This window comes from Natator depressus, chromosome 1 (assembly GCF_965152275.1).
Source record: "Natator depressus isolate rNatDep1 chromosome 1, rNatDep2.hap1, whole genome shotgun sequence".
In the NCBI taxonomy this organism is placed as follows: Eukaryota; Metazoa; Chordata; order Testudines; family Cheloniidae; genus Natator; species Natator depressus.
In genome coordinates, this window is record NC_134234.1 from 263,444,038 (window position 1) to 263,469,957 (window position 25,920).

The 25,920-nt window shown below is 38.7% G+C and overlaps 1 protein-coding gene and 1 long non-coding RNA gene across 9 annotated transcripts in view; one reads left to right on the forward strand and one right to left on the reverse strand.

Moving 5' to 3' along the window:
- Positions 1–25,920, forward strand: part of ANKS1B (ankyrin repeat and sterile alpha motif domain containing 1B) — a 749,199-nt gene that overhangs the window by 502,018 nt on the left and 221,261 nt on the right. For all 8 annotated transcript variants that reach the window (XM_074941837.1, XM_074941834.1, XM_074941833.1 and 5 more), the window contains one exon: positions 4,955–5,107. In XM_074941837.1, the coding sequence (XP_074797938.1) occupies positions 4,955–5,107 (153 nt within the window). The remainder of the gene's footprint in view (positions 1–4,954; positions 5,108–25,920) is intronic.
- Positions 1–25,920, reverse strand: part of LOC141980537 (uncharacterized) — a 51,091-nt gene that overhangs the window by 11,698 nt on the left and 13,473 nt on the right. The gene's annotated exons all lie outside the window — the stretch shown is intronic.

Consider the following 25,920-nt stretch of genomic DNA (forward strand, 5'->3'; position numbering starts at 1 on the left):
AAAAAATTAATCAAGATTAATTGCAGTTTTAATCGCACTTTTAAACAATAGAATACCAATTGAAATTTATTAAATATTTTGGATGTTTTTCCTACATTTTCATATATATTGTATTCTGTGTTGTAACTGAAATCAAAGTTTATATTATTTTTTATTATAAATATTTGTACTGTAAAAATTATAAACAAAAGAAATAGTATTTTTAAATTCACATCATACAAGTCCTGCAGTGCAATCTCTTTGTCATGAAAGTGCAACTTACAGATGTAGAATTTTTTTTGTTACATAACTGCACTCAAAAACAAACCAATGTAAAACTTCAGAGCCTACAAGTCCACTCAGTCCTACTTTTTCTTCAGCCAATCGCTAAACCAACAAGTTTGTTTACATTTACAGGAGATAATGTGGCCCCCTTCTTATTTACAATGTCACCAGAAAGTGAGAACAGGCATTTGCATGGCACTTTTGTAGCTGACATTGCAAGGTATTTATGTGCCAGATATGCTAAACATTCACATGCCCCTTCATGCTTCACCCACCATTCCAGAGGACATGCTTCCATGCTGATGACGTTTATTAAAAAAGATACATTAATTAAATTTGTGATTGAACTCCTTGGGGGAGAATTGTATGTCCCCTGCTCTGTTTTACCAGCATTCTGCCATATATTTCATGTTAGAGCAATTTCGGAGGATGTACCAATGTGAGATTTCTAAAGATAGCTGCATCACTTGATCCAAACTTTAAGAATCTGAAGTGCCTTCCAAAATCTGAGAGGCATGAGATGTGGAGCATGCTCTCAGAAGTCTTAAAAGAGCAACACTCTGATGCAGAAACTGCAGAACCCAAACCACCAAAAAAGAAAGCTGCTTTGCATTGTTATTGAGCAGAACCTGTGTCATAAATATAAAGGGAAGGGTAAACCCCTTTAAAATCCCTCCTGGCAAGAGGAAAAATCCTCTCACCTGTAAAGGGTTAAGAAGCTAAAAGTAACCTCGCTGGCACCTGACCAAAATGACCAATGAGAAGACAAGATACTTTCAAAAGCTGGGAGGAGGGAGATAAACAAAGGGTCTGTGTCTGTCTGTATGCTGCTTTTGCCGGGGATAGAACAGGAATGGAGTCTTAGAACTTTTAGTAAGTAATCTAGCTAGGTATGTGTTCGATTATGATTTCTTTAAATGGTTGAGAAAAGAACTGTGCTGAATAGAATGACTATGCCTGTCTGTGTACCTTTTTTGTAACTTAAGGTTTTGTTTAGAGAGATTCTCTATGTTTTGAATCTAATTACCCTGTAAGGTATCTACCATCCTGATTTTACAGAGGTGATTCCTTTACTTCTATTAAAAGTCTTCTTGTAAGAAAACTGAATGCTTTTTCATTGTTCTAAGATCCAAGGGTTTGGGTCTGTGGTCACCTATGCAAATTGATGAGGATTTTTACCAAACCTTCCCCAGGAAGTGGGATGCAAGGGTTGGGAGGATTTGGGGGGGAAAGATGTGTCCAAACTACGTTTCCCAGTAAACCCAGATAAAGTTTGGTGGTGGCAGTGGATCCAGGGGCAAAGGATAAAATTAATTTGTACCTTGGGAAAGTTTTAACCTAAGCTGGTGAAAGTAAGCTTAGGAGGTTTTCATGCAGGTCCCCACATCTGTACCCTAGAGTTCAGAGTGGGGGAGGAACCTTGACAACCTGTCATCGGCATGGATGTGAGTCCCCTGGAATTGTGGTTGAAGAATGAAGGGACATATGAATCTTTAGCACACATGGCACATAAATACCTTGTGACGCCAGCTACAACAGTGCCATGAGAACGCCTGTTCTCATTTTCAGGTGACACTGTAAACAAGAAGCATGCAGCATTATGCACATGTAAACAAACTTGTTTGTCTGAGCAATTGGCTGAACAAGAAGTAGGACTTGAGTGGACTTGCAGGCGCTAAAATTTTACATTGTTTTATTTTTGAATGCAGTTATTTTTTGTACATAATTCTATATTTGTAAGTTCGACTTTCATTATAAAAAGATTGCACTACAGTACTTGTGTCAAGGCTGAATCCCCACTCTGTCAGAAGGTGGGGATTGTGCAGAAGGTGGGGGCCCGCAAGGATTCTAAAAATTAATACTTGCCACTCCAAGCTTGTATTAAACTCCCAAGGTTACAGCTTTTCTCTGACCTGGGCTTGGTAAACACTGCCACCACCCAAATGCAAAAAAACCCCAAAAACTCTTGGACCCAGGAAGGAGCACTTGGGAATTCCTCCCTGGTGGGGTACCCTCAAGCCCTTTCACCACCACCCCCCCGGGGAAGAGCTGAGAAAGAAAACAAAGGAAATTAGCTGTTGCCACCAGCTAATGAAACAGCATATGCACAAACCTCTTAGGACACCAAAAATCCAATCCTGTTCTTAAAAAGGGTAAATTTTATTAAAAACAAAAAGGAAGAAAATACATCTGGAACTTAGGCTTTTGCTAGATTTTAAAAGAGCAATTCTAAAATAGCTTTCTTGGGGGTTAGCTTAAAGGTTACAAGGAAACAAAAGCATCTGGGGTTAGCACAGAGGAGTCCAGAAGCCTTAAAAAAATAAACAGAAATAAATCTAATCGCGTCTTCCTAAACATTCTTAATTTACTTACATATTTGGGTTGTTAAAAGTAGTTCTAGATATGATCTGATGGTTTTCATATCTGGTTCAAACTTTACACAGCATTCCTGCTTATAGCATTGCTGCACCGTGTCTCCTTCTCCAGAGAACAACAGACAAAGGGCAAGTTTCTTTCCCAATTTTAAAAAGTTCTACCTTCCCATTGACTCTTTTGGTCAGGTGCCCACTTCCTTTTCTTTACCTGGGGGACTTTTAACCCTTTACAGGTAAAGCAAGCAGAGAACAGCTACCAAGAGGGATTTTACAGCTAACTGGCTGGGTGGCTGTCCATCAAAGGGAGCTACCCCTCTCCTCCCCTCCTCCCCCGCCCACCACACACACTTCATTTATCACAACTTGTATTCGGTGAATTGAAATATACTATTTCTTTTGTTTTTTTACAGTGCAAATATTTGTAATAAAAATAAATATAAAGTGAGCACTGCACACTTTGTATTCTGTGTTGCAATTGAAATCAATATATTTGAAAATGTAGAAAACATCCGAAAATATTTAAATAAATGGTATTCTATTATTGTTTAACAGTGCGTTTAATCGCGATTAATTTTTTTAATTGCTTGACAGTCCTACCAGTACTATTATATATTGCTTTATATATTCATATGAATGGTATGTCATCAACAGCTGAACATGCAGAGGTTTTACAATTTTATTCTTTCAAATTTTATCATTAATAGCTAACTTGAAAATCTTCACTTGTGTCATTGAGGGCAATTCAGAAAGAGAAGTCACAGGTCTTTACTTATTTGTAGCTTAGCAGAATTTAGAAAAGTAAAATCAAAATCCTAATACTTCTATGTTTTTTCAGATTGTACTAATCATTAAAGGAATATTCATAGAATCATAACACTGGAAGGGACCTTGAGAGGTCATCTAGTCCAGTCCTCTGCCCTCAAGGCAGGACTAAGTATTAACTAGACTATCCCTGCCAAGTGTTTGTCTAACCTGCTCTTAAAAATCTCCAATGATGGGGATTCCACAACTTCCCTAGGCAATTTATTCCAGTGCTTTACTACCCTGAGAGTTAGGAAGTTTTTCCTAATGTCCAACCTAAACCTCCCTTGCTTCAGTTTAAGCCCATTGCTTATTGTTCTATCCTCAGAGGTTACGGAGAACAATTCTTCTCCCTCCTCCTTGTAACAATCTTTTATGTACATGAAAACTGTTATTGTGTCCCCTCTCAGTCTTCTCTTCTCCAGACTAAACAAACCCAATTTTTTCAATCTTCCCTTATAGGTCATGCTTTCTAGACCTTTAATCCATTTTTGTTGCTCTTCTCTAGACTTTCTCCAGTTTGTCCACATCTTTACTGAAATGTGGCGCCCAGAACTGGACACAATACTCCAGTTGAGGCCTAATCAGCAGAAGTAGAGTGGAAGATTTACTTCTCGTGTCTTGCTTACAACACTCCTGCTAATACATCCCATGTTTGCTTTTTTTGCAACAGTGTTACACCGTTGACTCATATTTAGCTTGTGATCCGCTATGTCCCCCAGATCCCTTTCTGCAGTACTCCTTTCTAGGCAGTCATTTCCCATTTTGTATGTGCAACTGATTCTTCCTTCCTAAGTGGAGTACTTTGCATTTGTCCTTATTGAATTTCATCCTATTTACTTCAGACCATTTCTACAGTTTGTCCGGATCATTTTGAATTTTAATCCTTTCCCTCCAAAGCACTTGCAATCCCTCCCAACTTGCTATCGTCTGCAAATTTTTTGAGTGTATCTCTATGCCATTATCTAAGTCATTGTTGAAGATATTGAACAGAACTGGACCTGGAACTGATCCCTATAGGACCCCAGTCAATATGCCCTTACAGCTTTACTGTGAACTACTCTCATTTATCACCTTCTTATCTTCTAGGTGCAAACTGATTGCTTAATTATTTACTCCATTATCTTTCTGGGTACTGAAGTTAAACTGACTGGTCTGTAATTCCCTGGTTGTTCTTTTTTCCCTTTTTATAGATTGGCACTATATTTGCCCTTTTCCAGTCCTCTGGACTCTCTCCCATCTTCCATTACTTTTCAAAGATAATCACTAATGGCTCAGACCAGTCAGCTCCTGGAGTATTCTAGGATGTATTTCATCAGGCCCTGGTGACTTGAAGACATCTAACTTGTCTAAGTAATTTTTAACTTATTCTTTCCCTATTTAAGCCTCTGATTCTACCTACCTATTGGTCAAATGAAGATAACTCTGACCCAAAGAACTTAACACATTTTATTGTTGTCATAAAAGGTGCTTAATAATATTTCTAATAATACTTAGTCATTTGTATATTTCAGATGAAGCAGATTGGTAATGATGGCTACAACCCCACCTCTGTGGCAGAGTGGCTGGACTCCATTGAACTGGGTGACTATACCAAATCCTTTCTGATTAATGGCTATACATCGATGGACCTTGTGAAAAAAATCTGGGAGAGCGAATTAATTAATGTAAGTTGATCTATTTGTAGAATTAAAAGCAATTATGCTATGAACATACTTTTAAATACCCTTTGATGTGTCCCATTATAAATCAAAGATATAATATGAAAAGAAATAGCAATATAAATTGATATTCTTATACTGTTCCTATCTCTTATTTATTGTTAAAGATTACAGCAGGGGTTCTCAAACTGGGGGTCGGGACCCCTCAGGGGATCATGAGGTTATTATGGGGGGATCATGAGCCGTCAGCCTCCATCCCCAAACCATGCTTCGCCTCCAGCATTTATAATAGTGTTAAATATAAAAAAGGTGTTTTAAATTTATAAGGGCAGTCACACTCAGAGGTTTGCTGTGTGAAAAGGGTCACCAATGCAAAAATTTGAGAACCACTGCATTACAGCTTATATACCTTCAATTTTCATTTACTTGGTCCTTCTCTTAGTCATGTAACTAAATTAGTATGATATGTCTTTGGCTTCAGGGAGACTAACTCCTCTTTTAAAGTACATTTTTCCCAAAAGTATATGAAAACAAAGGTGATAACTATAAAACATATTGTCTCCAGTTTGACTGAGAAGAGTATAGCAACAATACTTGCAATAAGGTTGCTTATAATTTTATTTTTTCATATACTCCGGCTAAATGAAGCATAGCTAAAACAAGCCTTGAATGTACTCAAGAAACTATGTTTAAGGAACAAAATATTTTAACTCTTCACTTCTGATTGTAACTTGTTTTCTTATCTCTCAGTTAAGATAGATTTGGTGATGCACAAATACCTGGAAGTAACTGTAAAGGTGTTATATATTGGCCGTAGACCAAGTCCAATTTTGCACTGTTATAATAACTAACTTGACAGCACATTATCATATATAACTTCCACAGAGGCTAAGGTATCTGCAACCAAATTGTTGTCTATTTGTAAAAGATGGATGCTACAACTGCTCCAAGCATCCATGCAGACAGCTGAACTGGCCTGTAGGGGGTTCCCTGGATGGCAAAGACCACTTATGTCACTTGCTTTCTGCCCTCCCCACAGAAACAGAGGTACTCCTCTCCCTGGTGAAGAGGGCATTGCCATAGTGCTTCTATGCCCCATCAACCCCTGACTGCCAGAACAGTCCCTTGAGGACCATAGGCAGCCAGGCATAAGTTAGAGTAGCTGCTCTAACTTATGCTGGGGAAAACTCAATGAACCCCAGGGTTGCGGAAAGGGAGGGCATAAAGATGGTATAAAGCCATCTTCCACTATCCCCTGAGCCGCACAGAGCACAGCTCAGATGCAGCCCAGAACAGGGACTTGAAAAAAGAGAATTCATAAATTGAAAGATAAAATTATTATGTGATACAATTTCTTCTCCTCACAATGGTTCCATGAAAATCCCATTACACGCATTTATTAACATGAAAATGGATTGATGTAAGGACCAATTTCTCCCCAGATGTTCTACACATGCATAATGCCCGTTGAATTCAATGGGTATTGTATGAACATACCTGAAGACAGTTTAGAGGCTGATGTCCAGATCCTAGTTCTAAATGTGACCTTTTTTTAAAGTATAACTGTGAAGACTGAGGCAGAGTCAGTGAAATAAAATCTGAAAAACTTTACTTCAGAAGTTTACACAGACGAATCACCAGCACTGAGCTGAACAAGGTAATAGGTGGAGAACTTTGTTTCACAGGGCTCCCTGTCCATACTACCTATTCTAAAATAATTATGCACTCTGAACACTTTGCCAAAATCAATTGGCAACAAATTACCCTGTAGCTCCCCCCAGTGGCTCTTTAAACCTCATTAAAGGCTTCTGGCCTGATTCTGATCTCACTTAGACTAATGTAAATGAGGAGTAACTACACTGAAGTCAGTAGAGTTGCACTACTGTAAAACTGGTGTTCGTCAAATCAGAATAGGACCCTACAATTGTTAAAGATTAACCTTATATCTCCTTTGAGAATTGTCCCTGCTCATTCCTACTTTGGCAGACACCATCCTTGATGCCATCAGCTCTAGAATTATTTGAAAAGCAATAACTCTTGTAGCTACCCTCCTCTTACCCACCAAACTGAACACTGCAGATTAAGTTATACCAGATTTCTTACCCTAACAGTTCTCTGGTCCTAACCTTCTGCCATAAGCAGCAGAGGCTCAGAAGTGTCATCTCAGTCTATTCAATGTATATTTTACTAATTTCTTTTCTCTTTTGTTCTTTTCTTGTTAATTATTGTAGGTTAGCCTATTAACAACTGTATAAAAATATAATTCAGTTAGCAAACTTGTAATTTAGGTAAGTATCTACTGTTGTGTGCAGTTGTCATTTCCGATCTTTTCTCTCAGAAATAGACACAAATATTGGGTTTCAGCCATTGTGCATCCTGCTAAAAAAAGATGTTCATCTCAGACCAACATGTCTGCTGTCTGAATTGCTTCTAAGAAGGTTCCACCACAAGCAGTTGTTTAGTATATACTGGCTTCACCTTGGGCCATACAAACCCGGAGTTTATAATAAAAATTTTCTTAATGAAAGAAACTGTAAAAGCAGAATCCTATAATTCTGGAACTATAGCTTCTGTTTTAATAAGGCAAAGCCCAAGTACTTGAAAGAGAGCAAAGAATCAGATCTGAAGCTCTAAAATCAATTCAAAATATTCTCAGTTGTGCTGTCCTCAACTGTGAAGTTCCAGAAGCATGATATCAAGAAGAAGCACTTCATTGAGCCCAGCACAAATATCCAATAACAAATATATTAGAGACTGCAGATCTGAGCACCCCTTAATGTTGTCTCCAAGTGTATCCAGTGGAGTCTTTGAATCTGAACCCCTCCTTGGCTCTGTGTAAAGTATCTTTGAGTTCTCACTTAGTGCTTCATTCCTTTAAGTCTATGGGAACACTTGGTGCTTTCTGAGAGGTGAACATTCTTCATCCTACTGTTCTATTTCAGACCTCTGTGTCAACATCTGTTTCTAAACCTGAGGCTCAAATTCATGAGTCTTTAGGTTCTGCCTCTGTTCCATAACAAAAGTATTAAGCGTATGATATGAGTCTGAGATCAGTAGCCTCATCTGTTATCTTATGTCGCTCATGATTGTATTCCTCAACTTCCACGTGAGGTACTGGCCAAGTACTTGCTTCTTTGAGTGACTGCACACATCCATTCCACTGTAGGTGTGTGCACGCCTTATGCACGGTTGGAGATTTTTCACTCAGCAATACCCGTCAGAGCAGCCCTCTGCTGCGTTGTGCCACTGCACACAAGTATAAAGGGCAGAGCCACCCCTGATCACCCTCTCAGTTCCCTCCTACCACCAGTGATGGTTGTTGGAGCTGCTATCCTTGCATTTGCAATTGTTACCCTATTTAGTGTACATAGTACCTGTAGTGTTAATTTTAGTGTAATTTAGAGTCTTTGTACATAGTATAGATATAGTGTAGATATAAGAGTAAATTTAGATAAGTATTTAGTAGTGTGAAGTCACCAGTTCCCATCTGAGTATCAGCACTGGACTCACGCCTTATGTAAGTCTTCAGAATATTTGGTGAAAGCCCCGAGTGGAGGCAACGACATGGAGTCACTCAAAAAAGAGAAACTCCAAGGCACAGTCTTTAAGCCAAGAGGGGTTGCTGACTTCAGAGCCTAGGAAACTTCCACTGAAACCAATTCCTGAAGTGCTGACAGAACATTACCACAGAGCCAAGAGCCCTTTCTAGAGCTGTCTACTCCCAAGGCTTTTGAGGCAGCTCAAGAATTATCGAAACTGTTGGTACTGGTCGCCCCAGCTACTTAGCACGCCCACCTGGTATTGGCATCTGGCATACACACCTCAGTGGTTCTGGCTCCAGCCCCAATGCACCATTCAGTACAGGAGGCTGCTAAAACAGCAATGATCTTGCCAGTACTTCATTTTCATACTCAGAACTGCTCTCCCCTGTACTGACAAAGTCAGATCCCCCTTGGTCTGAGGGAGTGGACTTCTCACCAAATTCTGAGGTCAGCTCTTATGTGTCTCACCCCAGATATGTTCAGCAGCCCCAGTGGGGTGCCTGCCCACTGTGGTACCAGCCACAGCCTCAGCATTCCAAGGACCAAGGGCCCATACCTAACTGTCCACCCTCCATATCAATGGCCCTTTTGGAACCTTGGGGCTTCCCTCCACAGTCTAGAGCATCTCTGCTCCCCCTCTTGTCTTACTCCATCGGCTAGGTGTCAGGAGTATCTACAACAGGGTTACTATCTGCCCACCCCCATTACCAGCAACAGTACTGTGCATGTGGAATTGCATCTTCTGGATTCTCCTGTGGATGACTCAGAGAAGGCTTGACCTCAACTTAGCTTTCTTTTCTTCATCTCCTGACAAGGTGGTAATAACAGAGTTTGCTTCTCTCTCTCTTGCTCCTGACAATTACAGAGCTCATCAGAGCTTGTTTAGGAGGATGGCTGCAACTCAGGATATCCAACCAGGAGAGATGCAGAAAAAGTCACACGGGTTGATTGACATTTTAGCCTGGGCAGGACCCTCTAGGATAGCTCTCTCTATTAATGAGGCTATCCTGAAGCCTGACAGGGCATTATGGCAGACCTCATCTTCTACGCCTCTTATTGCAAAAAAGGGTGGCGAGAAGATTTAATGTCCCTTCATAGCGGTTTGAACATTTTTTATACCCATCTCCTCCTTTCTACCTAGTAGTCTCAGCTGCTAATGAAAAAGAGAGATAGTGACACCAGGTCTCAATGCCAAAAGGGAAAAGAGCAAAGAAGCTTTTTTCAACCCCTATGTCCATCAGATTTCTGAAGGGTTTGGACAGATTATATCCACAGGTTCACAGTCTGATCTCCCCGTGGAACTTAAATTTAGTTCTAGTGAAGTTGAAGGGCCCCCCTTTTGAGCCACTAGCAGCCTGTTCTTTGTTACACTTTTCTATGAAGGTGGCTTTCTTGGTTGCAATTACCTTAGCCAGGAGAGTAGGGAAATTGTGAGCCTAAGTATCAGAACCTTATATGATCTTCTTTAGAGAAGATTTTTTTCTACTTCACCCAAAGTTCCCAACTAAAGTGGATTCCAGTTTTCACATTAACCAAGCATGTATATTTGCCAACTCCCTTTTCAAAGCCTCATTCGAGTAAAAGTAAAGAAAAACTTCATACTCTAGATGTTAGAAGAACTTTAACTTTTTACCTGGATCAGACTAGGCCATTTAGGTCTTCATCACAGCTATTCACTGAGGGTTTGGACAGAATAAAGGGCCATCCAGTATCCATCAAAAGGATCTCTTCCTGGATTTCCAGATGTATTCATCTTGCTACTGACTGGCTGGTATTGCACCACCAGATAGATTGTTGGCTAATTTGACAGGGTTGTAGGCAGCTTCCATGGCCTTTCTGGCTCATGTGTTCATCTTGGATAGTTGTAAGGCAGCAACCTACTCATTGATCAATATGTTTGCCTCTCACTAGGCCATCTCTTATCAGTCTAGAGATGATGCTAGATTTAGACAGGTGATACTACAGTCCCTGTTCACGTGGACTCCGAAGCAGCCTCCAGTTCAAAGTACTTGTGAGTCACCTATGGAGGAACGGACATGTGCAATCATTCAAAGATGAAGAAACAGTTACTAACCTTTTTCTGGAATTGTTCGTTTTGAAATGTGTTGCACATGTCCATTCCACATCGTTCCCTCCTTCCTCTCTCTATCGGAGTCTTTCTGGTAAGAAGGAACTGAGAAAGGTCAGTGATAGCTCCATGCTTTATATCTGCATGCAGTGGAGCGAGACAGCAGAGGACACCCATGCTGCCCTGACGGGTACTGCTGAGGGCAAAAATCTCCAATAACTGTGCCTGAAGCATGCACACACCTACAGTGGAATGGACATGTGCACCACAGCTCAAAGAACAACAAGTACAGAAAAAGGTCAGTAACTATTTCTGTCCATTTGAAGGGACAGACTTATTCAGCACTAAGACAAATTATTTTTTTTATTTTTTTTTGCAAAGCAGAAGTAGGTTAGAACTGTCAGACCTCTGAATTTTACTGTCTTGCTACAGAGCAGGCCTTATTCTGGTTCCAACATTAGTTCTAGCAATCCCAGAGCAATTGTCATTTGGGTTACTATACCCAACAAAATGGATATTCTAAGAAAGCCTAAAGAGGAGGGCAGTTTGAGTCTTTGTCTGCAACAGAGGCCAACCCATTTAGCTACTCTAGTTCCTCACTCCATCTTGCTGGCACAAAGCAACTATTTTGATATGCAACTTAACAGCTATGACCTAATGCCTGCTACGGTGTCTGTTATTCTTTCCTTAACCTTTTCAAAATTCTCTCTCATTCCCTTGCACCATGGAGTAGAATTACTTCAAATAGTTTAATCCTTGAAATCACAGGGAAAAAAACACGATTCACTTCTTCATGCTGGTTTCCAACTTCCTTCCCTATCCTCTTTTCCAGGGACCTTGACTCTGTGAGTTAGACTCTGTTAGATTCACTTCTCTTACATTGGGATCAAAGATTTATGACAGCCTCCCAATCCTCCTCTATTGTGAATTTCTCGGGATGGTGAGATAGGACAGAGCTCACGTTGTTTTAACAGCCCTGACCTCGGCTTGTCAGACGTAGTACTCAGTTCTCCTTGCCCTGAAAATGGAGTTTCCAGTGTTTGTGCTCTTATCTTTCAGATTTCCTAGTCCATGAGCAAAGTGAAATTCTATATCCAGATTTAGGTTCACTTTATCTAGCTTGGGTGAATGTTTAGACCTTTTCTAGAACTCAGTCTGGCTTTCTGAAAAAGGTTAAGTACATTCTTCTGAAATTGTCTAATTTGTCTAAAATGATGACCTACGCTTTCAAGTGGAAATGCTTTTCCATGTAAATTAATAACAAAATGTTCCTTGCTCTTGCTCAGTGTCTTTTAATCCGAACTACTGATTCTCCCTGAAGAAATCTTGTTCATCTTTCATCTAGATTCGTTTATCTAGCAGCCACAGCAGCAGTATTCCTACACTACAAGAATCTTCTGCTTCCATACATTCTAAATGATTTCCTATATGGATGATTCATCTTTATCTTTATCGTACATAATCATTTAGCTTCAAGTGTTCTTAAATTTAATTCTTACCAGACTTGTATCTCCATAGTTTGAGCCTATGGGGAGTGTTCTTCATACCGTCTCTCCCAAATTGCATTTTTGGTTTAAATTATTTCCACGAGGTGGGTAAGAGAAATTCAGGCACTTATGTCAGATTGATCTTTCACAGACATCAGCAAGGAGGAGATGGTGTTACTTTAAGGATGAATTTAGGGTGATAATATATTTTTACAATTTCTCTTGAATTCATCTACTAATTTCCCACTCTTTTTCCCAGAATCACAAAGCTTGCCTGGGAAAGCCAGACTGCACAAATGAAGTTTTAAGAGCTGTAGGCTACCATTTGAAAAATTTGAACAAGAACAAATCTTTTAAAAAACCAGCTGTTTATTGTTTTTGAAGCGAACTCAAGGAAGGAAGTAATCTCTTTTCAGATATTTTCAATAGGGATCACAATCTGCAGAGATTTTCAAAATGAATCTTGCTCTGTGCCCAGATTTGCTATGACCGGGTAGGTGTCCCACTAAGCAGTGTCAGTCTACTCCTGTAGAGCAAAGGCAGGTTCCACAGCTTGACTGAAAAATGCAAACCATATACAGCTAAATTTTGTACAGCTGCTATATGGTTATTCAGCTTTGCTCTCTCTATTCTGGGCCTAGATGAGATGCTTTTTTTCTCTTTTTTTTTTTTTTCTTTTTTTTTTGTGGAGAGTATTCGATCAATCTCCCTTCAATTAAGAACATGAGTTCTTCTATGGCTATTTTTACTGCTTAATCTCCCAAGAGTGCCATCTTCAGAGGCAATTCTGGAAGGAAAATGAAAGGTTTTTTTACCAGTTACTTACCAGCAACAGGCATTCTCAGACAATATTACCTCCTGTGCTATATTTCAAAATAGTTAAAAGGAACTGAGAATGTTTGGAGGCACAGCCCCTTAGACTCTCTCAGGACATTCATTTCTGACTGCAAAGGTTGCAATTGCTTTTCAAATGATTGCAGGACTTCTGGTGCTGAGAAATGCTTCCAAGATTGTGGGACTTGTGTAAGTAATAGTCTCTGGGAACTCAAGTTATTGGTAAGAAACTTTCCTGTTAAAAATGATGGGACTTGGATGAAAAATTTTTTTCTTTCAGATAACTTAAGAGCTCAGAGAATTCTGTCTGCTTTTATGTGGAACTCCTTCCAGATGTTTAGGAGTTTTTCTCTAGTTTCTGTAGGTTTCAGGCAACAGCATGTGCGTCGGCAGAACAGAGTCAAATTAGCCGAAGTTGGGCTCTGTGAATATGGACTTATAACAAATATATGTAGTTAAAAGTTAATAGATATCAGAGCTAGTTTAGTGACAGTATTTTAAATTTAGGCAGATAACTTTAGGAGAGGCAGCCATTTTGATGTCCTTGGTTGGGAGTTCTGCTCTGATTCAAATTTTGCATTGTGATCATATGGATACATACATTTTTGCTTGTTAAGAAGGTTTGGTTCTCTACGAACATTTTACACATTTGGGGCCTGATTGAAAGCCCACTAAAATCAATAGGAATCTTTCCACTTACTTCACTAGCATTTCAATCAGGCCTTTCCTGAAGGGCTATGGTGGATATGGACATGATATACTACTGTTAGTGATGTTTTTTTTCTAGAAGTCATGCTTTTAACATACAGTCACAGTACTTGTCCCACAGGGCTTTTACTCAATGGAATGTACCAATTTCACACTCCAGTAAATAACGGTGGAAGAAAGTGCAGAAGGCTCAGCGAAACCCATTCACACTCACCCCTGCACAGGGGTCAACCACAGTCTTTGTATTCCCAGGGTGCATTGTCCAGGATAATTTAGAATAGGTGATAGTGCTTGATTCTGCAAAAGGGGTGAGATGCATGCGAGGCCATAGACTGACCCCTTTATATACCAAGCACAATTTAGACACAATGCCTTCAGATGCTGCTGCTTTGTGGGGTTGGGTGGGTTGTATTACATGATCACACGCTATGGCTTAAATGTCATAAAAGAGTCCTTATGGTCTAGAACTTATTTTCGCTTCATCTTATTAAGTTGCCTCTTTGAATCCAGGATACCCACAACTACATTAAATTAATACTTAAACCCATCAAAACAAGGTATGTAGATCTGAAACACATATTTTTTCTTCCAGTTTTCTCCCAACCCTCTTGTTTTTGAAAATATGAAAAGCTCTTGCAGAATACCCTACAAAGCATTTTTTAAAAGATTTCCATTCACACTTTATTTTTAGATGGTATTTGTTTCTTCCAATCTCTTCCTATCTCTGCTTGAATGCCGCTGCACTAGTAATGTATGGGGCAGAGCCAGCATAGTAGCATTGAGGGAAATGAGACTGGGTCCAGCAGAGGTTAGACCGAGAAGTGACATTTCCCATCTCTCACTCACACACTTCTGGCTCTGACCCTCCCTACCAGCAGGTTCCTTCTCATTCAAATCCCGGACTATTGCCGCCTCCTCCCCCAAGTATCTCTTTGATTTAGAAGGAGATAATATAAATACAGCCACTTTTCAGCCGTTAACTCAACAGTTTCCCCTGTTTTAAATAGTAGAGCCTAATTCAGATTGTAATGAATGCTTTGCAGTTTTTTCCAGTAGTAAGAATTTCAAAAGACACTTTATTTATTTTGCACTCCTATAATTTAAAGGAAGTCTATCAAAGGCCCAGAATGTAACCTAACTATTTTCAGTACTTTACAATTGTGATTTGTGATCTTGAAAAGTCTGCAAACAAGTCATTTTGTTCAGCTGTTCCAGTGTAGTATGTATATTGGACTCTTGGTTGCACCCAGCTGTGCTAGATCTTCAAAGATTATAGCCAATGTGAAATGACTGAACCTGTCTATTCTTCTGTGCAGATGTATATGATAGTTATGTTAGGAACCAGGTATTTCTTGCCTGTCTAGTTATTATGGGAATCTTTAAAGATTTCTAGCAGGCAGCATGAGTTACTGTTCTTTCAGCTACTAGTTATGTAGTCTATATATAGAGGTGATTAGCATATGTAAGAAATTCCTTTCGGTTGCATTTTGAGATGTTTATATATAAACAACCCGAAATACATATATCCACATGTGGGTATATATGTAAATAACCTCGAGTCTGAAACAAAGAATTCATGTATATGATTGATTTGGAGAAATATATAGGAGGAAAAGCTTCAAAATTCATTCAAATACATGCTCCCAGCTTGTCTGTTTGCAAACACCTGCTATATAGTATAAATAGCAGGACCACATACCTATAGTTAGGCAGTTTTTTGTGGATGTTTGACAATAGGATGGTTACTCATACACATAAAACATCACATTTGCAATCACATTTTCATAACACTGCAAAGGAATTGAATGACTTTTCTTGGCATGTTTTTTTTCTTGGTGAGTCTAAGCTGTGTGTATGAATTTGCTCTATATCTCCTGGGAGTAATAAAATTCTATTGCATATATTAAATTAATTTGGTGCAAGCTGGTGCAACTGTAAATCCAAATGACAACTAGTTCTTTTTGAAATAGTGTTAGTAATATGTTGTGTTCAATAAGCAAATTGTATGAAAACGATGTATACTGTAATTTGTTTCCCCATCCCTCATTTGGTTATGTGTTCAACATGTCCAGGATATGTACTGAGATCCTCAAAGATCCTTGTATTGTACTGGGTTGTTTTTTAGTTTGTTGTTTTTTGTGGGGGGAGGGGCTCTGTTGTGCAAGGATGGAAGCGCTCAGCTACTGTAGTCATATAGGTCAATTTCTTGTATTGGATCTTGCCTTTGGTCATGGAAAAGGATTCCTTCTAGAATCCTTTTCTTCCCACTTTGAATAATGGTAATGGCCTTATCAGTCACTGAGTCCTTGAACATCTATGGTTGTTGCTGGTTTTTCAAAAGCTATTGTTATGCTTTTAATATTGCTGTCTTCTGCCAGATGTCCTATTGGAAGTTAACAATACTTGATATCCCACAGTCATGTGTCTAATGTGGCAACAAGTTACTTCACTACCTTTGGATTCTCTGCTGAGGTTATGCTTGTTTTATGAACATCCTGCACTGACAGTATCTCCTGCGAATTGTGATTGCCTCACCTGTTGTCTGGCCTGATGCACAAACTGTTTATCCTGCTGTTGATGGTAATACAAAACACCTTCTAAATATATCAGCAACTTCAGCCTATGCTGTTTCTAAGTGAAAGTTAGGATACTGGAAAAATTGCCAGGGCTTGCACAAGTTTTGCCCTGCACTACCATCTGCTCCCACTTCATCTTGGATCTCAACAAGGCTCAGATTCAGGGGAAAGTGAGTGGAAAAATAATTCCTTTGATTAATAAGTAGTTTGTTCAGTTTTACAGTATACATAGGAGTAAAACAGAAGGTAGGGAACATTTCCACTGTGGATCTCATCAAAAGTATAAATAGTTTGCTGGTGAAATAGTGAATTTCTTATCTATCTTGTGCAATTCTTCTTCAGAAACTAATTAATGAGACAATATATGTAAATATAACATAATCAGTTTCCCACTATATTTAATATTCTTTGGAGTTTGTCAGTTTAATAAAAATGGTTCACTCTTTCTGATAAAAGTTACAAATAACATGACCATTATAACATGTTTGATTCAGCAAACCTTGTAATTGAAAATGTCATATTTCTTTAATTTAAATTTAAAAATTTCACAGGGAAATTGAAAACTAAGATCTTCAGTAACATAACCATGCCTTATAACAATGCCTCCTACTTCTCTCCTGATAGGCAAATGTTTGTTTTTATATTAGGACTGTTTTAAAGACAAGTTACAATTTTTTTTCCTGTCTTTCCTTAACACCTCCACTCTTTCTAAAACATGTTACAGTCAGGTACTGAAACTACTGATTGGCAGCAATTTTAAGCACTAATAATCAAAGCTGAGCAATGTTAGAATCTATTGTGTGTTACTTGCAGGAGGATTTTCTTATAGTGGAACACTGTGCAGCACAAATGAGTCATTTATTATGTAAGATGTGTTTTTATTATAGAGTTTCTCTGTTTGTTGAAGCAGAGGGTGCCCTCCTGGAAATACCATAATGAAGTCTTCCATCATACAGGAAAAAAATAATCTGCCACATCACCTAATCAGCTTTATTAAATCTTAATGTTTTCCTTCTGAAGTCTCAGCATAGTATCTCCATTCTAGGAAGCACAAGAGCAAGATAATAAACTCAAGAGCAACCTTAGCATTCCCACAGCCCTTAAGCAAGTAGAAAATGACCCACCCCTGCCCACACACACGCTTACTTCACAGCCCACAGTCTCGCACAGACAACAAACAAATAAAATAGTTACCGTAGGCAACTTTGTTCTGCCTATAGTATGTTTGAACAACCCAGAATAACATAATTATACTTTACCTTCCTAATCCGTTTGGTATCAGTGAACATACACCACAAATACAATAAAATGCGACATGCAGTCAAAAGATGTGTCCCCTGTTCAGCTATCTTAATTCACATTATTTAAGACATTTAATCACCAGAAAAGCCTCATGAGACACACACCTCCTCCATTTGTTGAGGTCCCAGCAAACATGCAGTCTTACAGTCTCCTTCAGTACCATAAAAAAAAATTATATAATAGAAGACACTCCCTCTAAAATCACTGAACAGTGGCTATTTAAGTTTTGTCTTTGGATTCTAAAGCCTTTTTGTAAGTCAAATAACATTTGTGCTAATTTTGATGGAACAAATTGTCAGGTTCAGGTTGCTACCTCCCATAGTTTTGGCTGCAGGCATTTAAAAATAGATTAGGTTTTGTGAAGGCTGTATTTGAAGTCCATGATAGATTATGTCAGCACAAATATACTGGGGCTAAAGTTATGAGCACATTTATACAGTGTTGTAAACCAATGTTACTGCCTTTGTGTCGGAGAAACTTTGGTCAATTGTAGAGGTCACAATGAAGAATCCCCAGTTCATAGGAAAGTGAAACCTGCAGAGTTTATTTATATAATGCGTCCACACACTGCAGTACCACCTTTTGCTTTTACAGGGACATTGCCAATTTTCAAATAGTGCTCTCTTTGAATAGCTTTCTCAGGGGGAAAAAATGTTTAAAACATTAAAAATAATGTTTTTTATTCAGCTTCTTCAGTTCCTTCGTAGTTTTGAGAGATTTTTATTGTGGGTCTCAGCCCATCTAAAACACAGCCAGAACCATGTCTTCCTCCACTCCCTTCCTTCTCATTGTATGTGTTGCTACCTAGGCGTCTTTCCCTTTCAGTTGCCTTGGCAGACAGCAACCCAACATTCTTAACTTTCACCTCACCTCCCTGCTCCATCCCCTGCCAAGGACTGGAGACCACCACCCTGGCTCCCCAACCTGCTGGCTGCTTGGGCTTCCCCAACTCCTGTGGGGGAAGCCCAGTTATGAAATAGAAGAGCTATGAGTGGACTCTGGCTCCTGTGGAGGAGGACATGAGATCCTAAACTTTTCCAGTTGCCCTTCCCTGCCTCCCCCCATCCAGATTTAGTGATGAAGGATGGAAATAACAAAGAGCTTGGCAACAATTTTAGTCACAGAGATAGTGACGGAAAGACACATTTTAGAGGCCGTAGTTTTTGTTCTACAACAGGATTTAGGGGTGATAACTCCTCCCTCAGGTATCTACAAACACCAACATTGTTAGCATAGGTGAGGGCAGCATTTTGGAAATGTCAACAGTGGTGTAATAGGGAGGAGGAGAAACTGCTTTCACTTTAGCTGGAAAAGGCCTGTTGCCTTGTCCAGTGCATCCCCAGAAAGTGAGGGATTGTAGCCATCAATACATTTTTGAGATTTTGTGTGTTTTCTTTAATGTCCTAAGCAATGAAGCTTCTGTCACTTCCCATGGGAAACTATTCCATATTCTAATAGACCTCACTGTTGGGAATCCTTTGATATTTTATCTGCATTTTCTTTTATTAATTATATCCCATTATCTCTAGTTCAGAGGTTCTCAACCTTTTTCTTTCTGAGGCCCCTCAACATGCTATAAAAACCTCCACAGGCCTGCATATGCATGGTTTTCTGCATATAAAAGCCAGGACTGGTGTTAGGGGGTAGCAAGCAGGGCAATTGCCTGGGGCCCCATGCAACAGGGGCCCCTGTGAAGCTAAGTTGCTCAGGCTTTGGCTTCAGCCCCTGGTGGCAGGGCTCGGGGCCCCAGGCTTCAGCCCCATGTGGTGAGGCTTTGGCTTTCTGTCCTGGGCCCAAGCGAATCTAACACTGGCCCTGCTTAGAGGACCTAGTGAAACCTGCTCGCGGCCCCCCAGAGAGGCCCTGGACCCCTGGTTGAGAATCTCTGCTCTAGTTATACCTTCTTCTGCAACTCCAAATAATAAATCCTCAAATCCTAGCATCTACACCATTTCAATATTTATAAGAACTTGTTGTTGTTCCCTTCCCTTAGTAGTCACTATGTAACCAGACTATGCATACTTAGCTTTTTTGATCTTTTTTTAATCTCAATTTCTCCAGCCTCCAGATTTTGGGGGTTTTTTTATTTATTTATTTTCAAAACATGATTCTCAAACTCATATAAAGAAGTTAAAATACTATTTTCGTCAGCAGAAATATATGGATTTAAAAATTCCTTTATTGTAGAATTTGGATAGGAATTTAGGAAAGTGGGGGTAGAAGTGTGTGCATGTCCACTGATACACAGAACAATACTCACATAATGAGTTTGCAGTATGGCTGGTTTAGATCTGCTTTTCTTAGTTTGCTAAAAAACTTGAGAGCTTTCCACTTAGTCATGAAAAATGGCACCAATATGGTTCTAAGCATTGGGAAAATCCTGTACAATGTTAAGTCTATGGCTGTTCAGGATCAGGAAGAAATAAAATAAAAATTTTGATTTGGGTGCCTAGTGACTAGCAAATGGTACAAACATTGAAAAAATGTAGTCAGATTCTGATCTCCTTTACACTGTTGTAAATCCATTGACGGTGGAGTTACTCTGGATTAACAACAATGTAACAGATCAGAATCTAGCAAAGTAGTATTTATATTTCTGTCACCCATAGCAATTATTCCTAGTAAAAAAAGAAAACCTAATTACATATCCATTCTCCTAACTGCTATTTTTATTATACATACAGGAATCAGCCCAAGGTTTTGGCCATCCTGCTTTCCTCAGGGGTTACACATCCAAGATGCTACACTACTATTTAAAACAACATCAGAGAGTCAAAACTAAACATCAGGGGTAGACGCAGCTGAGCTGCCTCACAGCTGATCGGCCAGCTACATCATCAAAGAGGATTCCCCCCTCATCCCCTCTTCATGCGTAAGCCACCTGAAGAAACAAAATGCAGCCATCATAATAACTACTGAAAATACTTGTCCTTTCAATAATCAACAAAGGAATCCATATACTGTACAGCAATAGAGCAAGATTTATGAAAATCTATATAAGTGAATAAAGTGAATTAAACATTCATGTTCCCCAACCCAGGATGTTTCTACAATGTTTTCAATAAATATAACTAAACACAAATCAGTTTGTGCTTCCTGTCTTATGAGTTCAACATCTGGAAGACCTATATTAACAAGAACATTGATGCAGTACCTGAGGAAGATTGGATGGCAAAACTCTGGGCCGATTCCTAAATGTTCCTCTATAAAAAGAGTACTAGAGAATGGATATGTATGTGATTTCTTTTGTTTAAACTAAAAACAATTTGCTAATGGGTATAATAAATTTAAATGCTGTAGAACCTATTCTCTTTCTTCTTACTAATCCTATTAGCACTGGGATGTACAGTGGATCTAGGGTGGGATCACATAGTTTAATGGTATAGATAGACACCATTAACCTATGTGATCTGGTTTGATATGCAATTTTGTTTTTGTTAGTTTGTGGCTCCCTGGAAAGTGGAAATTCAAAATGTGAATAAGGTGGAGAAATGAGATTGAGGAGTTGAATGTAATATTAAATATGCTTGTCATTTTGTCAAGATTTTTAAAATACAAGAGGATTTTCATATAAGGTCTGACTCTCCTCCCACTTAAACTAGTTTTACATTACAGTAACTCAGTTGCTTTTAGTGGAGTAACTCCTGATTGACATTGGTGTAGGTAAGAAGAGAATTGTGCCCAAAGTGTATATATATCTCCACTGCATCTTTAGAATCAATGGTATTGAGATCTAGTATGCTCTCATGCTTAAGTGGGGAATTTAATATAGCTAAAGAGGAGAAAAAAAATCACACCTGAATAAAAATGAGCAAACCAACTGAAGCTGACCTATAACCAAAGTTTGCACATACATTCTTCCCAGCAATATACCTTGCAGAAGTTACATCTACCTATCAACAAATAAAGCCTTTTCATTTGTTAAGTAAATTTTGTTCTTCACAGTAACAAAAATAGTTATGTTCCTGAAATCATGACAGTTTGCGTTACATCAACTAAGGCTGTATTTAGTTCTTACTTTAGTCCTTTAGTACTCTTGGCCTCAACCAGACTATAATTGAAACACAAAATACCTTATTAATATCTAATGATTGCCTTTTCACTAAGTAAATGTTACAAATTACCATGCAAACCCCAGCCTGATGGATTAAAACATTTTCAAATTAAGTTTTAGATATGTTCAATTTGTGTTCTATATGCCAGTGTCTTCAGTCCCATAATAAGTAAATCTCCATGTTAACCAAGCTCGCCAATATTTGTCATGTCAGAAGATAAAATGATACAGGTGCCTCATAACATCTGTATGTTTTAAAAACAGTGGCATGTAATAAAATATTGAAATGTGTTTTATAATGAAGTGCTTTATAGTTACGGAACTCCTGGTCCTGAGAAGAATATAAGTATAGTAGTGATTTAGCACTGGGGCTTGCACCAGCCAGGCCTTCATATACCCACCACCCTGGTGATGTCCAGTGACTAAGTGAACCATTCAGGAGTACACTTACATCCTCAGACCTCATCTGCATTGGAATAATCATTCCTCATCTACCCTGTGACACATGACTCTGTAAATTGAGTAGTTTGCAAGCTCTTTGGGGCAGGGAACTGTCTTCATGAATTTCCTGAAAGCCATTAGAACACTATACAAGATATTTCCCAAAACCATAGGCTGTACTGTTGATAATTAATCAATGTTTATATAACACCAAAATGGAGCTCTGGAGAAAACGGGAAAGACCCAGACCACGTTTCAAAGCGTCCACTATGTATCAGACGAGACAAAACACAGGATCTCATTTCAAGTGGTATGGCTTGCGTGAAGAGTTCACTGGAGAGTAGACCAATGCAGGAAGGATGGTTTGAAGAAGTGGATTTTAAGGTGCTATGCTTGCTAGTACATTTTTATTTTGGGCTGTGCATTAATCAAATTTGCTTTTTCATTGTAAAATTTGTGAATGTTCTTTGGAACTCTGATAAGGAGCAAAAGGCAATTGCCTGCCTCCTTCTCTGCATTTCCTCAGGCATGCAGCTATTCCTATTTAATTTGAGTACACTCCACTTACTCTCATGAAGCAAGGTGCTGTAAGCAAATCAGAAGGGATTTCATGTTTAGTGCTGCCCATTTACTATGTTTCCACAAGTAAGCTAGGTTTATTGCTCTATTTTGTGGCTCTAATATGTACTGTATTTTAGTTTAAGTATGCATTGGGTCTTGGTCTCTCTCTTGTAAGGAGCAAAGGGGTAAATTTTGTTCACAGTTCAGTACAGATCCATGAACAAGGAAGTGAACATTTTTATTTGGATTTGGTAATCATTTGGTTTAACTCTTCCATGTCACAACCTACAAGTCAAATACACAGGAGAACCTCAGACCTCGGGAATGGAGGTTGTTCATAACTCTGAAATGTTCGTAACTCTGAACAAAACATTGCGGTTCTTTCAAAAGTTTACAGCTAAACATTGACAATACAGATTTGAAACATTACTATGCAGAAGAAAAATGCGGCTTTAACCATCTTAATTTAAATGAAACAAGCACAGAAACAGTTTCCTTACCTTGTCAAACCTTTTCTAAACTTTCCGTTTTTTTAAGTAGTTTACGTTTAACACAACTGTACTGTATTTGCTTTTTTTTGTTTCCCTCTGCTGCTGCCTGATTGCATACTTCAAGTTTCAAATGAGGTGTGTGGTTTGTAACTCTGGTGTTCATTACACTGAGGTTCTATTATATGTCAAGGCCAGGAAATCTAAAACTTCTAGCAGCACGAGGTCAAGGTGAGGATAATTGACTGAGGATATTCAGAAACTTATGTTTACTGACACTATAGGTAATCAGTCATCAGAATCACCATCTACATCATTCTTACCATCTGAAACTTCACATTAAAAAAATTAATCTTTCTAAGATTCTACTGGTTCTTTAAAAAGAAAAGAAAAAGTATAAAAAAATATAACCCCCATATATTTAAATATAAATATAACCCCCATATATATAAATATCACCCCTTATGCCAATAAGTCTTTGGGTGGATGATTATTTGATGGAGGAAATACCTCTGGGTGAGAATGCTACTGTTGTTCAAGTAAAAAATTATACTCTCTCACTGTAGTGCCTGAAATAGACAAGTATTACAAATGGCACCTGGTCAGTCTCCTGCACATGAAACTAACCTGATAACTATAATTCAGCATATTTTATCTATTGGAAAGGGGAGCTGACTCCTGAAAAGCTTTGAAGAACACTGTTCAGAAACAATTATGTTTATACATCATTTTGTTTCCACCCACACCAACTTTTTTTCTCTCCAGGGATGTTTTTCATGAAAACCGGAGCTTTTGTTGCTTCAGAGTTCTTCTGTTCCTACTGTTAGTTTCTCACTTGAATTCTTAATCCTGTTTTGGTGACAATTCTAAAAGCAGCTCATTGTGGCTCAAACAATAAATGCTGGTAAATGTCATAGGAGGTATACAGAGGGCTTGGCATTTTTTAATTTTTTTATTTTTTTTTTTTTTGGTATGGATTAATGACTTCAGTGAAGCTGTGCCCATCTAAGATAGTTTGGCTTGTGTATATGCGTTCATGTCAGTGTGTGTATGTCCCTTCCTATCTATCTAATTTACCTACTTATATGGGTCATCAGTATTTTAGTAACCCAGGATGGATGTTCAATATATTACTTGTTATGCGATGCTCAAGGAGGTTTAAAATGTATGAACTGTTTATTACATTAAGGCAGTCTGAGGAGTACAGATGTGTAAAAGCTACATACAAATTTAATAACATGAAAAGGGGGCATTATACTCACTAAACACGATGATGTAATTTAAACCATAGCGATCTGATCTGCTTCTTATATTATGGATATCTGGCTCGCTTCCTCCCTCCCCTGCCATCTAAAGCTGAATACTTCTCAGTTTCCTGCCTTTAAACAGTATTGAAAGCAGTAGTGCTGACAAATCAGGAGGAATGCCATTCTCATGGGGTTTCTGACCTAGTCAGAACTAGGAAGTTCACATTTTTTCAGTAGATTCACAGTTAAGTTGTTTAATACAAGTATTTTAGAGGCTGAAACATTTAACTGGACCTTTCCAGAATTCCTCCACACTCCAAAGGGTGTTTTATGCCAAATCCACACCTTTTCCAACTGATGCGCAAAGGGGGCATTGTTTGGCAAAATGCACCATTAAGATAATCATCCATGCACGCATTAGAATAAGAAGGCCAATTCAGGTTAAAATATATTCCAGTCATTAGGTGAAATAACTGAAGTGTAGTAATGCAGAGCCACTAGACAGATGGAAGGCTGCATGTTTTTCACAGACGCAGCTGTTAATGTAAAAGGCTCAATGCAAATATTAACATTAACATTAATATGGGACACTTCCCAGATGATTTTATTTCTACTTACAAAAAACTGGCTTGAGAGACAGATTTTTCTCCCAAAGGTGTCATGCTTTTAGAAGGGAAAATTCAACCCTCTTCCTGAAACTATCTTCCAGAAGTTTCAAAAGCTAAGAAGCACGTTTCTGCATGAACCAACTTGGAATTATATCTTATATAGGAAGATCACCTCTTGAAATTTCAGACATTTGGAATAAGCAAATTATTAGTGTTTCTTTAAACTGGTTGTGAACACTGAGTCAAATTAAGCCCTGGCATATGTGGGCCTTATGAAATAAATGGAGTTACAACTGCTTACAGTCGGGCTGAATGTGATTCCGTGTAAGAAAACAAAATAGAAATTATTTATCCAAAATATGAGGTGCTGGAAGTGTTATGGCTGTAACATACTGCAGAATATAGCACATCTATTAGGGAAGTGGAAAGGATTGTCACACATCTGTTTTTTTAGTCCTGCCATGCTATACAGTGTTAATTTTCATGGCATGCGTGGCACAAAATATAGCAACCACTACTGCTTGCTTTTGTACCCTAGTCTTTTAGTGATCGCCATGATGAATTGACAGTGTCCAGCACAGGCATTAATTGAGGATTAGTCTTATTTTGTATTATATGTTATATTGGGGGGGGGAGGAAAGCGTAGAATAATCCAGTGTAGAACAGACTTTCACCTGAGCTGTTGTGTTATGCTTGGCTTATATCCCAAATATTTTCTGCCAAATCCTGCATTACTTACTTGGGAAAAATTCACATTCAGGTAATTTGGGGCCTGACTTTCAGAAGTACTGAGCACCTACAGCTCCCACTGACTTCAACTGAAGATATAGGTGCTCAGCAGCTCTGAAAATCAGGCCTTTTGAATTTTGCCTGAAGGAGTACTGAAAGCTGGACCAAACTGCA